General features: G+C 38.9%; 2 protein-coding genes across 2 annotated transcripts in view; both read right to left on the reverse strand.

The window, feature by feature from the left end:
- Positions 1-9,550, reverse strand: part of LOC110043943 (uncharacterized) — a 16,081-nt gene extending 6,531 nt beyond the window's left edge. The window contains exons 1-3 of the mRNA XM_089295469.1: positions 8,703-9,550; positions 8,540-8,610; positions 6,772-7,028 (exon numbers count right to left, since the gene is read on the reverse strand). Of these exons, the coding sequence (XP_089151595.1) occupies positions 6,772-7,028; positions 8,540-8,610; positions 8,703-8,798 (424 nt within the window). The 5' untranslated portion in view covers positions 8,799-9,550. The remainder of the gene's footprint in view (positions 1-6,771; positions 7,029-8,539; positions 8,611-8,702) is intronic.
- A 1,223-nt stretch (positions 9,551-10,773) lies between these two features.
- Positions 10,774-15,926, reverse strand: LOC110043944 (beta-1,3-galactosyltransferase 5-like). Its single transcript, XM_089295468.1, has 2 exons — positions 15,817-15,926; positions 10,774-14,752 (listed from the first exon to the last, which is right to left on the reverse strand). The coding sequence occupies exon 2, from the start codon at positions 12,981-12,983 to the stop codon at positions 11,934-11,936; it is 1,050 nt and encodes a 349-aa protein (XP_089151594.1). The 5' UTR covers positions 12,984-14,752; positions 15,817-15,926; the 3' UTR covers positions 10,774-11,933.
- Positions 15,927-16,328: the final 402 nt, after the last annotated feature.

Here is a 16,328-nt window from a genome sequence, read left to right on the forward strand (position 1 = left end):
ACAAATGTTTGTTATAACATTTCTAGCTAGATGAAACACGAAGAAGCGTACTGTACTCACGATAGATAAACGAGAATAAAGAACATTAAAATTATTCTCCCCAATCACATAATTGTTTCAGTTGCATTTCTATTGATCTAATAGCTTAACTTGCTTTATGCTAGAACAGTCGATTTGGGATCAGTGAAAATTACGCTTGATGTTTGCCGGAGAAAACCATTAAATCACGCCTAAAAATTTTAGTAAGATCCTTCCTTATTCCAGATATTCTGTAGACTTACTTAAGCAAAATTCTTAACAGTATAAATTGCTGAAGTAAGTGTTTGTAGCTAAATTTCAAGTGCTCAAGTTCACACTGTTTCCTTGGCGGTCTGCTGATCTTGTTTTATTGCTCAGTGAACATTTTGAATTAGAATGAATCATGGAAAAAGACAACACTCCTAGAAAAGAGTGAGATTGTTGATCGAAGTCTTCGAATCGAGCTACAAAAGGCAATTGATCATCACTTTCAAATAATATGACCATGCAAAATGACGATCTCTCTCAGTAACTCTCCTTTGACACAACAATAACTTCGAAGTTAAACTTCGCAGTGTTCTTCAAAAAGCATCACAGTCGCAACGACAACAGAATCGATCAGAATCGAATGTGTACATATAGTCCCAAGTGTTTCTCCTTCTCTCGCGAACGAGTGTGAAACGCACGCTAGAGATCGGTAACAACCCACTATTTTATCGGGCCCGGTAAGTACTGGGAAAATTTACGGGTGCTTCAAGAAATGCTATTTCGGACCCAGTAAAGTTTCCTGTTAACTGGCCCGGTAAGTTATCGGGCCCGGTATTTACGGAAGCTTTCGAGAAACAGGCCCCAGGCCTGGTATATATAATAAGTACGAATTCTGTCCTTAACATTAACGTTCAGTCTTTCGCAACACGTATCCGGCCCAACCCATCTATCGGGTCATACCTTGGATCTAATTATTACTCGTTCGTCGGATGATGTTGTTCTTGCTTCTCCTAAAGCCACTTTTCCCATCTCTGATCATTTTATTATTCAGTGCCCTATTGGTTTCCCGCGACCAGCTTTATCTTGCAAAGAACTGACTTTTCGTAAACTCAAAAATATTGATATTGCCGAATTCTCAGCTGATATTGCCTCTTCTATGCTTTGTGCAAGCGTACACTGGGACAACATTGATGCCCTCTCCGACTGCTTTAACACGACCCGTAATGACATTTTGGACAAGCATGCCCCGCTTAAGACAAGGATTATAAAAAATCGTCCAAAGATCCCGTGGTTTAATGATGACATTAAACAACTCAAGCGTAAACGTCGTCGCCTTGAAAAGAAAGCCTTGAAAACTGACCTCCCTGGAGACTGGAATAATTACCATAGAGTTCGTAATCAGTACTCTGCATCTCTTAAATCTGCACGTGTGAATTATTACTCGAACCTAATTGATCAGTGTGCGGGTGACTCTCGCAAGCTATTTCGTGTGGTTAATTCTTTGTCCAGGGAGCCACTTGAGATGGCTCTTCCAGAGCACGATGATCCCACTAAGCTTGCAAACGAATTTGGCACCTTTTTCCTCAAAAAAATTGAAACCATAAAGGAAAATCTTGACAAGTTTCAAGTTCAAGTGCCTCGACTTGTTCCTGTCACTCCGAAGGAGAATCTGGAGAATTTTTCTTCGTTATCCATAGGAGAAGTGTGTAAGATTGTTCGAGAATCCTCTAATGCCTCTTGTCGATTGGATCCTCTTCCTACATGGCTCGTGAAGTCCTGTCTTGATGTATTAGCGCCCTCTATCACTGAGATGGTTAATCTCTCTCTTCTCAGTGGTTCCGTTCCAGAAAATTGGAGAACTGCTGTTGTCATCCCTCTATTGAAAAAAACCTGGACTTGATTTGGTCTACAAGAATTTCCGTCCAGTCAGTAATCTTCCATTCATTTCCAAGGTAGTGGAAAAGGCTGCACTTCAACAACTTCTCGCCCACTGTGAGAAAAATGCCCCTCTTCCTAAATTCCAGTCCGGCTTCCGTAAGTATCACTCGACAGAGACTGCTCTATTGAAGGTTCAAAACGACATCTTAATGAGTATGGATAATAAGCAAGTGACACTTCTCGTACTTCTGGACCTAAGTGCTGCTTTTGATACCATTGAACATTGCATTCTTCTCAATATTTTGCAACAGGATTTTGGAGTCGTCGGAACTGCTTTAAATTGGTTCGACTCATTTCTGTCTGGTCGCAAACAACGTATACTTGTCGGTGATAAGACTTCTGACGACTTCAATCTGAACTGTGGAGTCCCCCAGGGCAGTTGTATGGGCCCTATTTTATTTACTCTCTATGTCTCCCGTCTCTTTAACATTATTTCACAGCACCTCCCTTCCGTCCATGGTTATGCTGACGACACCCAGATTTACCTTTCCTTCCGACCTTGTTCTATCCATTCGGAATTTAACGCTGTCTCTGTCATTGAAAAGTGCATTGCTGATGTCCGCTCTTGGTTTATTGGTAATCGTCTAATGATCAATGACGCGAAAACTGAATTTCTAATTATTGGCTCCCGTCAACAACTTGAAAAAACATCTATTGATTCTATTATCATTGGCGACACTGTCATTAAACCGTTAGAAAGCATCCGGAACCTTGGGGCCTGGTTCGATGCTCATATGCGAATGAATGTTCACATTGGCAAGATTTGTAGCAAGGCTTTTCGCGGACTATATAACATAAGACAGATCAGAAAATTCCTTACCGCGCAATCCACAAAGACACTGATCCACGCCTTTGTATCTTCGCACCTTGATTACTGCAATGCACTTCTATTTGGTCTACCTAAATACCAGATTGATCGTTTACAGAAAGTTCAGAATGCCGCGGCTAGAGTGATTTTTCGGATTGCGAAATTTGATCATATCACACCCGCTCTTATCGACTTATATTGGCTCCCAGTATCGTTTAGAGTTCGGTTTAAATTACTTCTCCTTGTTTACAAGGCACTACACAACCAAAGTCCTTCCTACATAAATGATCTTTTATCCCTGAAACCAGCTACTAATTACGCTCTTCGTTCGTCTGCAAAATCTCTTCTGGTTGTTCCAAAAGTCAACTGCTCTACACTTGGGGATCGGGCCTTTGCTCATGCTGCACCTGTTTTATGGAACTCGCTGCCATTAACTATAAGAACAAGTAGCAGCCTCGCCATTTTCAAAAAGCAACTGAAAACATTTCTTTTTAAGAAAGCTTTTGACTTGTGGAAATAGTTTTAAAGTTTAGCATAGTTGTTGTAATAGTTTTAAAGTTTAGTGATTTCCATTTATTCATTTATTTTAACTTAATGTAAAGCGCTTTTGAGTATGTTTGTCTAGTTCTAGCGCTATACAAGTCTATTATTATTATTATTATTATTATTATTATTATTATTATTATTATTATTATTATTATTATATAATATAGCTCAGATACAGCAGGTAAAAAAGTTGGGCTGGTTCAACTCAGATCGCCAGTCTGGGTCAGATCAACTTGGATCAACTTGGATCATAAAAAAAAAATTTACAGTAAATTGAAGCTTTTACCATTTGAAGATTAAAAATCCTCTCAAAATAGGCCAAAAGACTTGCTGTGTTTCTCTGTGTTATCTAGCCACCTTTTTGTATTCTTAGAGCCAGTTCCTCTCGCATCATGTTGCAAACTTGTGTGTCGTGCATGGGACGACCATTTGACTTTTGAACGGGAGGGGGTGTGATTTTGAAAAAAAATCCTGCAAGCTGATAATTGCACCCCCAAAAAATCATGCACCTGACCACTGCCAAAAAGTTTCTTGCATACTAAGAATATCATTCACATATATCCAATAAACATTGGTAATCCAAAAGGATCTGTGGCTGCATGGCACTGTAAACAGTTCAAAAGTTATAAAAAGTAACAAATGAATGCAAAATAAAAAAAAATTAACTCAATTATATAGCAGACATTTCGGACCTTGCTTTTCCTCAGTGTGACTCGCCATTGAAGAAATAAACAATTATATACCCGAATCTAACGGATAGGTAAAGGCGCATGTGCCTGTCAAGATGTTCAAAATATGAAAGCCAAAGTTCAGTCTGAGGGGCGTAAGGGTGCAAAGATGAAAAATCAGGTGCATTTTGCTCCCTTATGGTGATGTTGTGTCTATCTATCTCTCTATAATTCTTACTAGTGTCTATGATGAAATTATGTCACTCTGTTAATTGCTCTGCAACATACAAAGCTAGATCAAGTTCTAATAACGCAACCCCTCACCCTACTTTACAGTTGCAAATTTCTGTAAGGACCAAAATTCCCCCCTTCCCTTTTGAATGTCCCTTGGACCTGTCACTTACCAATGGCTATTCCACTTAATTTTTAGCAGCACTGCGACCAGGTTTTTCTCAAATACATATTTAATACTGCTTTTACCGGTTGGTAAAACGCAGTTAATGGAACATGACACCCCTTGAGGGTTAGGCTGTTTACAGTCGTCATGCAATCCAATAGGATAAACAATAGTACAAAACTGAATGCTCAATTCATGAATGAACGTTCTCTTATTCTAACAGTTAGCACAAACACTATTCGTGTCTGTAATTTAGCTTCTATCTCCCGCTATAATCTAGCAAAATATCTTAGCTTCTCCTAAATTGGCCAATATATTTCTTAGCTCCATTCATTGCTAACAAGCTCGTCACGTTGCATCTATTTAGTTCATAGTACAGCTGTACCTATTGGTCGAACTTTGAGACACTGTCTTGCTATATAAACCTCAATGCATTGTCAGAGGGCATTATCCTGGTAGCTTGTACGAGAGTACACAGTTTGTAACAACTTAGCTTTAAATTTCCCACCCTCCCTCCCTTAGAGAAGGCTTTTATTTGTTATTACGCAGATGCAAAGCAATCCGCATTAGAAATTGGGTCGCTTTGTTCTTTTTTTTTCTTCATGGTGGTCGCAAATTGTAACGCAAGTTGTTATTGGCTACAGGTAATTACATTGTAGCCAATGGTGGCTCCCATTGTTTTTTATCTGGATTTAAGGTTGATTTTTTCACAACATGGAAGGCCTCATGCGGTAAGCTCCGAGACAGCTTCACAAGATACACAAACCCTCAACTTGTCGCGAAATGTGAGCAAATTTTATGCATGACAAGTTGTGACTTTGATGAACGAGCAGCAAAGCCAAAATTTGTTGCTCAAAGTAGACCCACTCTCTACTATACACAACAACAAATTAAAGTTGATCACGCAAGGTGAAAAACTTGAAACATCAGCCAAGTTGAGAGTTTTTGTATCGAACATATCATCGCCGCCATTAAGAGGCGATATACGAGATATGTGTTTTTGTTTCTCGTATTTCACCGCCTTTAGACCATAGCGCAACACATTCATTTTTATTTGTAGTGCATGTTAGGTGGACTGCATGTGTTCAAGGAAAATTTGAAGGTGTATATTTAATAAAAAACCGTCGAAATAACCTCTTGTTTAGTTATTATAAACTTGGATTTCGTTGTTTTGAGCTTAAGTTATTTTTGCATTGCTTCGATTTGAAATATTTAAACCTGAACAAGTGTTTCAAACGCTTGAGGAAGGACTTATTGTTTACCCTGCAACTTACTTGATCTGACCAAATGTCTCAAATGTATGTTGTTTACGCTTCCAGATCAGACAGCAGCATCTCAAGAAACTAGCATTCATCTTTAAGAACGAGCAAAGCCATACATAGCAAGCCAAATTAGAACTGTACGGCTCATAGAAAACATGGAGTAACATTCGCAATAAACTGTTCAGAATAATAGAAAACAATATATTGATTTGAGAGCATTCCATGATGTATTCTAATTTGATTCAAGCGACACGTATGCAAATGGTGTTCGAAAAATTAGAATTTGAAGCCGTCATTGCCTTTTCACTTCATGCATAAGGTAAATATTAAATGTAAATAACATGCAATATTCAAGACACAATGATCAATCAGTGTTGATTTCGTAGCTAAATGCAAACTTATAGCCTGCAAGCAGACTCTTCATGGGGTCAAGAAATTAGGAGAGGAAAAAGAGAATAAGACCTAGAGAGAAACTGTTCATTTGTCTTGATAAAATTTTAATGTTCAAGGCTGAAACTTTGACATTCTTTATTCCTTTAATTTGCCACAATATTCATATTCACTTGTTCTTAAATAGCATTTCCATCATTTTACAAGTGTTATGATTTTAATACTGTACTGAAATCTCACACACAAAGTGAAACTCTATTAACCCCTTCACTGCTAGCCCCCATGTTACCCCCTGTGCCAAGCCTATTTTCCTCTTTTTGAGGTATTTAAAGTTGCTTTGAATCAAATGTAATTAACTCTTTAACAAAAGAACCTAGCCTTAGAAAGGTATAGATTTTCTGAAACTGATATAAAAAACTTTTATTTTGAGCTTGAGCAGTTATTGACTTTTGAAATTTGATACCTGATGATGTCAACTGAATATAAAAATTAGCATAAATTAGTAAAATTTTGGGGGTACAAATATAAATTTGTCTGCATAGCGATAAGTTTCCGCTACAAAACAATTGAGCAAGTCAGCATTGATGAAAAGGGCAAAGTCATCATGAGGTTCAAACCCTACCATCTATACTTGTATACCAGAATTTCCTATGAATGGGATACCACGTGGTGTTGTTCCATGTGCGATTCACCAAACAAGGGGAGCTTGTTGTTGCCTTGCCAGTCTTTGCCCTACACGGTTCACAGGATTCCTACCATCTCCTTCATTGGAAGCTTCGTCTCTGCTTTCTGCAGAATCCTGAGCAATATTGTCTTCGTTAGATGAAGATGCATCTTCAGACTGGCCACTTTTGTCCTCACTTGCCAACTCATATGATTCATCATCGTTTTCATCGCTATCGAAATCTTCTTCCTCACCAGAATAATTCCAAATACTTTCTAGAGCTTTCTGGGCATTGTACCTTTGCTCTCTCACCGACGTATTTTCCAATATTCCCAAAACTGCCTCACATCTTCTCAACACATGACAGAAACAAGATGGCGGAAAGTCACAGTCAAAACAAAAGACACAAAACCCAGAACATTCTTCTGGGAGAGTGGTAACTAATAGTTACCAATCTCCCAAGTAGCAAAGATCCCATAGGCTGAAGGGTTTTACATTTTGTGTGCCAATGATTTGACTGTAGCCTTCAAAGTCTTGACGTACTCAGTTCGTCAAGAAGGCATGTGAAGTGTATGAAGCATGACGTACTCAGTACGTCATACAGGCAGTGAAGGGGTTAAGGAACAAAAAATGGCCGTGATGCTTTCTTAAAAACAAAATATTTGAAAAAAACAGGCCAAGAATATTCTCCAATGTGGATGACTGCAGAAAACACTTGGTAGGTTATACAATGACTTCTTACGGCATGTTATCATGTATTAGAGGAAAACAACAGTCTTTATTCACAGTCTGTGTTTTGTGTCTAGTCTACAGTCTGCATTTTCTACTTACAGTATGGTCCATCTGTAAATCTCTGGGTTGTGGTGCGCTGCTGGGACACCCCTATTCTTGACCAGGGGCCCATTTCTTGAAAGCCCCGGAAACTTTTCAGGCCCTTAAAGCCAAAGCAGAATCTCGAACCTTATGATTGCAAAGCTGTTTTATTCACATATTCTTAGTATGAAGAGAAGTTCCCTTTGTACAAGAAGTTTCAGGCATATACACTTCTCCATTTTTAGATACAGATGGACTAAAAATGGCTTTATGGGCCCGAAAAGTTTCCGGGGCTTTCGAGAAATGGGCCCCTGGCTCTAAAAACCCCAACCCTATCCAAGACTTGCCATGGTATTTTACATGCAGAAACTTTATCACTATCTTACTCCAACATACGCTAACTAAACCAATATCTTACTTACTCCGAGTTTCAATATCTATTATAGAACCCCAGGTAAAAAATCCCACTCTAAACTAAATTATTAATATACAGGCCACTTTTCCGGTAAATTACACCCAATTCTAGACCAAAACTATCTGATTTCTATACCCTACTGCCTGAAAACTGTACCCTTCACAGCATTACATACACATATAGCTTATGCATACAATTAAAGCCAACAAGGTAAAAATTTTTAGGGGTTGGCATCTCTGCTAATCTGCATAATTTTTGTACCCGGTCTGCAGTCTGCATTTTGTACAGACCAATCTCAGAGGACACACATTCACGGACAAATTTAATACCAAAATTACTCAGACAAAGTTTAAAGGTTTTTTTGACAGGATAGTTTAAATGTGAGTTGGCAAATAGTAAAAACAACAACAAAATAAACAATTTAAAAGTCTCAGTTGATAAATCTGGGTTTAAATTTGCCGCCATTTTACTGCCGAGTGCAAAACCCTCGCAAGCTTTTCGAACAAACTTAGAAACTTTGTCCAGCAAATTACAACACAGAGCGATACAAGAAATATAACGTGAGGCTCCATTGTAAGATACGCCCGAACTAACACTAAATTTGCTCGAGTCAAATCGACAAGACAACCTACCTATGTGTAAACAATATGCATACAATGTGGCAGCTTCTTGATATCTCTACACTCCATTCTTTTTCCGTGATCTAGAATTAAGAAAAAGCCACCAAATTACGATGCGCCTTACATGTGTTAATACAGTCTCCATAAAATAGGATGAGAAAGCTCATTTACTTACCAAGAAGTTGAGAATCGTGGTCAAAATTCCTTCTCTAATGTCTGGTTCGAACTTTGTATTGTAGCACGTGGTTAAGTTTGAACGCTCGATAGGCATTGTGGGATATTTCTCCTTTACGTCCTCTCCTCCCCGCCACCCGTCCCCGCCGCTACAGCACAGGGAGCACTTTTCGTATTTCCAGTTTTTTTACAAATACATAACCCATCTGTTAATGATTCAAATCACTGTACATGAGCAAACTGTATACACGCGATCGTGTGACTTATCCGCTAAAATGGAAAGGGAAATGGGGATTCCAGCAGGACCAAGAAAACTGCTGTAGGTGCCCTTCACTTCGTCTGTGCAATTCATTCTGCAGGGATTTTTTTCTCTTAACGTCTTCTTTGCACGACTTTTTTTTTTCCGGACATCCTCCCTTGCATAAGTTTTTTTTATTATTATTATTTTCCCCACCCCCATCACTTATCTAATGGTCCGACGTCCCTTATTTAAAACGGGTCCTCTTATGAAAACGAGTTTTATTTGCATGAAAATGAACGTGCACTGAGATGAAACGCATTTTCATATGAATGGTTCCGCGCGAAGACTCGTTCTGAGGGGGGTTCTGACACATATAGGCAAAAGGCAACTCAAGTATAGAAACTATTCAGGCGATTGCGTTCAATTTTGGTTTTGTGAAATTGGCTGAGTAGTCTAATTGATAAGTAATTCGTTTGGGTTTTGGTTTTACGGAGATACGCTTGACTTGGGTTTGAAGGGGAATAAAAAAGCAAAGAAATTTTTATACGATTACGCGTGCCTCAAAATTGATTCTTTTATGGCAACATTTCCGTATAACCCCATACATTTATTATGCATACAGTTCTTTGTTTAACCAAATAGCGAAAACAATAGCGCTCCTTTGAGACTTATCTGATTTGAATAACTCGAAATTTTACCATTTTTTTCTAAGTGTCACATACTTTTAGACTTTTTTTCGAATTTTCTATCTAAAATACGCAAAAACAGAACGATTTCTTGGAGACTTAGAATAATTTTACGAGTGTTAGGTCTAAATTACGGAAAACCGACACGAAATTTCATAATTTTGGGCGCATTTACCGTATTTTTAAACTGAGCGCAGGCTTAAAACTGCTTAAAATAATACCGATTTAGACCTGTCCGCTAGTTTAAAAAAGCTTAAAAATACTGTTTTAGGCCTAAGCAAAACCGGCTGCTTGCGGTTAGCTATAATCTGTTGCGCGGGTTAGCGACTATTGTACTAATTTTGTAAATGTAAACAAAGTGAAATAAAATTCTAGCTTACCTGTCACGTCTCTTCGCGTTTTTTCCCCCTTGATTTCCTTCCTCAAATTCAGACCCATGCGATGAAGCTGTGTATTTTGTTTCTTTCCTCCATGAAGTGGCGATCAGATCACGAACAGTGCATACAGTGGTACGAGGAACAATTTACGCATCTTTGCGCACTTCGTATAAGTCGGCGATATGCTTGATAATGTTTCCAAAAGGATCATCTCCATAGTGCTGACGCCACAACCATTGCTGTAGATAGCTTTCGAAGAGATCTTTGGATGTTCCTGTACGAGGCATACTTCGTTTGACCCCCCACCATGTATTTTCAAGGTGCTGGGTGTGCGCACCTGTGTCTGGGTCTACGATGTTTAGGCTGTGGTTGACTGTGAGAAGCGATTGGGAGAAAGAAAGAAATCACCCCCCCCCCCCCTTTTATTCACCAGGGACCCACACATGCGATGCATATTTTCGTGCAACGTGCAACATGCGTTAAACACATGAATAAGTAAATTGTAATGTTAAGTTTTTTGGAATGCGAACGAGTCAAGTAAAATAAAAATTATTTTTTAAAGGGGTAATTCTCAACTGAACCTCGTAGTGTAGTGGTGTAGAAGAGAGACTGGTAAGCGAGAGGTGTGCGAAAGGTAAGTGGTTCGAGACCTGATGGGGTACAAGAAAAAAAAAGGAAAAAAAATCCGTAAGGAGCCTGGGTAATATGGAGAAGAAAAAGAGAGAGGAATGGAGCTAGGGGACGAAAAGAATCGGCGAAAAGACAACACGCAGTCAAATCCTCTTTTATTCACACAGTAAGTAGTAATTATCAATGTATATATTCAATACCTTAGGGAGTTGCTATTGTCTTCAAAAACAATAGAGCGCATACATAATTAATAATTCTGCATGCATAATAAATGTATGGGGTTATACGAAAATCTTTCCTCTTTTGCTTCTGTAATATTGAGTGTATTCCGCTAATGCCTGAAGCCAATTAAGAATATTTAAGTGCCTCCGCAGTATAAAACTTTGTGTTGTGAATGCAAGGCGTCTTTGTGAATCAGCAGAGTGTTCATCGCAGACTAAACATAGACTACGAGTAGTCCCTATTTAGCTTAGTCCGTAGGGGTTGACACATTATGCCGGCATAATTTCGAGCATAATGCCGGCATAATAGTGCTTTTTTGGCGGCATAATAGTGCCATTTTGCAACATAACAGTTATTTCCTTTTTTAGAGCTACTATTGTCCATTTATTAAGTTAAAACTACAAAATTTCAAGCTATTTTAATGTTCTACATGGTTTCCATTACTATTATCGCACTTCACGGGGGTCCCGGAAAAATTTTTACGGTACAATTATGACTCACCGGGGTCCGGGAAAAAAATTTTTACGGCATAATTATAACTCACCGGGGTCCGGGAAAAAAATTTTGCGGCATAATGCGACTACAATAGTTACAGTCGAGCATAATTTGGAGCATAATAGTCCGTTTTGGGAGCAGTGCCAAAAAGCATAATGCTCGATTTTAGGAGCATAATGTGTCAACCCTTATTAGTCCGTCGTGCGTGACCCGCTGCGTGACGCGAAAGAAAAATGGCCGCGCGACTTTAGATTTCGCGCGGTAATTCGTTTTTCTCGCGGTTTATTTACGGTTACGCTTCGACGCACTATTAAAGCGAAGAGGGACTACCTGTAATCTAGATTAAACTATCAAATCAAATAAAGGGGAGCCGTTTCTTAAAGTAAACATTTGTAAACATTCGTAAACATCTCTTGAACTTCACCTCATTTTATTACACCTTTTATTCAATTTATCGCAAGCTGTATTTTTAAAAGAAGAATCCGGAGAGCCAGACGTCTACTGGTTTCCTTTCAAGCACCGCGAGGAACGATCTGTTTCTTCTCAGAATCGTACTTATATAAGGTGCCAGCGCCAACGTTCTATATCTTTGTAGTTGGATTGTCTCCACAATATTGCAATGTTCCGTGCCTCACCAACGTGTCGGCAATAGCGATGTTCGTTAAACACGAAGGCACAAATCCGTCATTATGCACGGCCTTTATCCCTGTTTTATGCGCAAGTATACCGATGTAGACATCATCTATTCTAAAATTTGGTACAACATCGAAAACCTCCACAAACATAGCCACCACATCGCGTGATAAAATGAAACCAAAACCCGAGCAGTAATCGGGATACCTCTCCTCACTGTATTCCTCTGTGTATATCTCCCATTTACCGTGTCTGGACGCGCAAGGTGATCTTATCATATTACCCATGTACACCTTCTCGGTCGGAGTAGTGCTCTCATTTAAGTAGAAAATGAGTTTTGGAAAGTTCACAAACACATCGTCGTCGGTTTTTAAAAAAAACGAGAAATTACAATATCTGGCTGCCCATTCGAAGCCCATTAAAAGCTTGAGTGTTTGATTCCAGTAGTGATCATAATAATCAGCTCGTATTAAATCTGCATGGACTTCGTCCTCTTTCAGTAATAACTGAGAATCATTTTGTATTTGCGTTTGTGCAACCAGAAACACTGTCTTCCATCGCGGTTTTAAAATATTGTTCTTATCAACAGCCCACGTGCGCCGAATATAATCTCTTCTTTCAACATTAGCAGGAGCAGACGAAACAAGAACAAGAAGAAAATAATAATCTCCGCAAGCTCTTGTTGTGATTAGAGTTGTTCTGTGTTGAAATGGTTCTTGCGACGATTCTTGGTTGAGATATGGAATCCTTGCTCCTAGTTGCTTTAATAAATCTGCAGGAAGATGATCCGATGTGTGATATATTGATTTTGAATTCCACGAGCCGCATCGATTCAAACGCCTGACAAACACACCGACAATTGCCAACGCCACGAACAGGAAAAAGAGGGTTTTCCGGATTTTTTTACCACGACACAGCCCATAACATATCTGCCACATCGGAAAATCGTTGTATTTCAAAATAATTATATCGATGCTAGACGGTACCTTCATTTGCATACGAATTTGGTATTGCAGAACTCAGAAGCTCCGACATTGCCGAAATATAAATTCACCATTCGACGTCATAGAAAAATAAACCGACCACATTTTTGCTTGACTATATTCTTTTCATGGACATAAAAATGACTCCAAGAAATTCCCGAAACTTTTTGCAGCAGATGAATGCATTATGAACGCCGCAATAACAATGCGTTGGAGTGTGGATAAACACGTGGTCAATTTGAAACGAAACAATAGTATTATCAAATGGTCGACCAATGAGCGGCGTAGCCTTGACCGCGCACGAAAAGCTTGTACATGTGACACACGGTCAAAACTTGTACTTCATCACGGCGGTGCAAAAAAGAACAAGACGCCTGTTGGGCGTACACTCCGGCCATTTTAGGGGTATGTAGGTTTCGCGTTTGAGATCGATGTTGGGGGGTTGATTTATGCCAAAATGATATGTATGTATGCTTTAGAATAAACAATGGGCTGTTGGGCATTCAGTTGGGCTATTTTAGGATTTGGGTTGGAATTGGAAGATAACTTTTTTTTTCTTGTTGGGCTCTTATATTTGGCTCTTCCTGTTCTGGATTATAAATGGGTGGGTGGGGCGGGGGTTTACCTGTGATGAACTGGTGTGGTACAGATAGCTGAGCAAAGTGCTGGCTTTATGATACACGTATAATTGCATTTTGAGTTTTCAATATGGTAAAGGAAATGTTTGGTTTGGACTAATTATAATATGTGATTACTGAAGTACATCTGACTAGGGGTTTTTCAATCCATAAATCTAATGAGGGTGCACATGCGCCGAACCATGAACCACTCTGTTTTAGGTTTAGGTTGTGAAGGTAATTACAAAAGCTGCATAATTGTTAGTGTTTCTTTCCCTGCATTCCCCTAATAAAATACAAATGTTTTCTTATTATTAACTAACAGTTTTATTTTCCTTATAGAAAATAAGTTAACATGGTGATAAGTAGAAGGCAGGAAACTATGTAAAATTGTCCGGGAACAACAACGAAACAGATTCTACGAAAACTAAGAACGGTATAATAAGAATAATATTAGGAAGGCTAATATTGTTCTTGTATGGTGGAAATAAAATGGGCTTATTTTCCACTTTAAATCTCTTGTACAACATTAACTAAAACATGATAAAACGTAGTCAAGCATTTACCAAAATATTAATATTAAAACACTAACTAGTACATGGTAGTACTGTGTTTTGGCAATGTTTGAAAATGATTTTGTGACTGTGTATTTGGAACAACAATTATTAAGACCAGTATTGTAAATGTCATAATGTGTGGTCCAACATTATCTAAAGCATGCTAAACATTAACTACATGGTGGTACTTTTCAAGGTGATCTTGTGACTGTGTGAAGGTTCCACCATCAGAGTTTTAAATTTCTGACACAGCAAGAACTAAAACATGGTAAAACATTAACTAGAACATGGTAGTACTTTGTTTTTGCAACAATTTTTCAAAGTGATTTTGTCATTTTTGTGAAGGTTGTATCACTTAAGACAACAATAAAGAGTTTATGAGGCCACTAAGTGTCTTGTCACTCCAAGTCTTTTACTGTGTTTGTACTTTCTTTGATGGTGACTCTTGTTCTTGGGAATCACCTTGTGTTTCTTTAGCTGGTGTAGCATGTTCAATTACTTTTCTGTCCAGATCCAGTCGTAAGATGTACTTTGTATTGAGAAGGTTGATGACATCTTGCTCTGTGGGCTTTATTTTGGGAGTTTGCCAATTAAAGAGATGCTGAATGACCTGAAAATTAATAAAATGTTGGGATTGAGGAATGAACTGAAATGGTTCTTGTTATATATCATAATCTGGTGACAGTCAGTGTATGGTAATAAATCATCTTGGAAGGGGGTGCTTATTGGAATAACAATATTAGACTACATTAGACTACATAAAGACATGGCTACACATTGCTGTCCAGCATTTTGACCAAACACTGCAACATTACCTTGACAATATGGTGCATGGAGTGTTTGAGAAGGAACAACTGAAACTGGCCCTGGATTTTTTTCTATATCCGTACAAAGGCTTGATTGGCAATAGTTGACTCTGTGATTCAAATTCTTATAAACCCGTGATTCTGTTGAAATATCTTTACTTGATGCATTTGGAAATCTACCGTTTCCTTTCAGCTTAAACTTCAGGTTAGCAGTCTTACGATTTCCTCTGCGTGATGCTACAGCAAGATGAGACTTCATTCCCACAGAGAAAACTCGCTTTTTTCTTAGTTTAACCTTATGAGAAGATCTGCATTGAACGGTGTTATAACTGTAATCAACAGTTGAACGAGCACTTCTAAATGTAGTATAAAGATGAATTCGAGATGACCGTGGTACATTCCTGATAATGTGTTTTTTAATTAACCTCCTTATTTTCCTGCTTTTTTGTAGAACACGAGTAAGCCGTTTCACTGAAATTCTGCTTGGTTCACGATCACATCGAACTATATGGCAGCTAGCCTTAACACGATGATAATAAATAAACTCAGCATATCGAGATCTACAGTCCTTTATTGAAATAGACTTGTCTTTGCCAAGTTCTGAGCAAGAATAATTACGGTCATTATTCACTTCTAACTTGTTTACATAGGAATTCTGGCATTCAGGTTCTGAGTGGTACATTTTAGTGCAATCGATTTTTGCGCAGGCATTCAGTGTACTTTCATAAGTTTGGCATTCAAGGTATCTCACTGGCATTCAACTTTTATTTGTATTCGGCCGATATGAGGGCTAGAATGTTGCAGTGTTTGAGAAAAGCTACAGCACAACTCAAAATCATAACAAAGAAAACACAACACTTGAGCTTACCTCTACAAAAGTGTTCGCTTGCCAGTAAACAGTATTCCACCGATCTTTTCCGCCAGTACTTTTCCACAAGGTTTTCCACGAGCGTGGCCTGTCACGTTGAACACGTGATAGGTCCGTGGAAAAGCTCGCCAGCAAAGCGCCCTGGGATTATGTCACACTATTGCGCAAGAATGCAGAATTCTGGCGACGACTACAGATCAAGCCGAATTTTCAACTCCTGCCCTGGCCCTGAGGGCCTGGGCCGGAGTAATAAGAACGCGTGATCGCATGCGAGCGCCACGAACAAGCAAAGGTTAGAGGAAAATTTCCGTCTACAAGCAGGCTCTCAAGTAGGCTCGATTACCAGTCGCTGTTCGAGAGAGTGCGGAAATAGAACATTGCGGCGTGAGCAGATGCATTCTCGTCCCCGGAGCCGTCGTTTCATTTGGTCTTTTTTGAAAACGAGTACACTGGGGATGAGAGATTAGCAAGAGAAGTGGCCGTGCGAAGCGAGCCGGTGAGAGCTATCACCA

This window comes from Orbicella faveolata, unplaced genomic scaffold (genome assembly GCF_042242905.1).
Source record: "Orbicella faveolata isolate gen_17 unplaced genomic scaffold, um_ofav_v1 contig_26, whole genome shotgun sequence".
NCBI classification, from domain to species: domain Eukaryota; kingdom Metazoa; phylum Cnidaria; class Anthozoa; order Scleractinia; family Merulinidae; genus Orbicella; species Orbicella faveolata.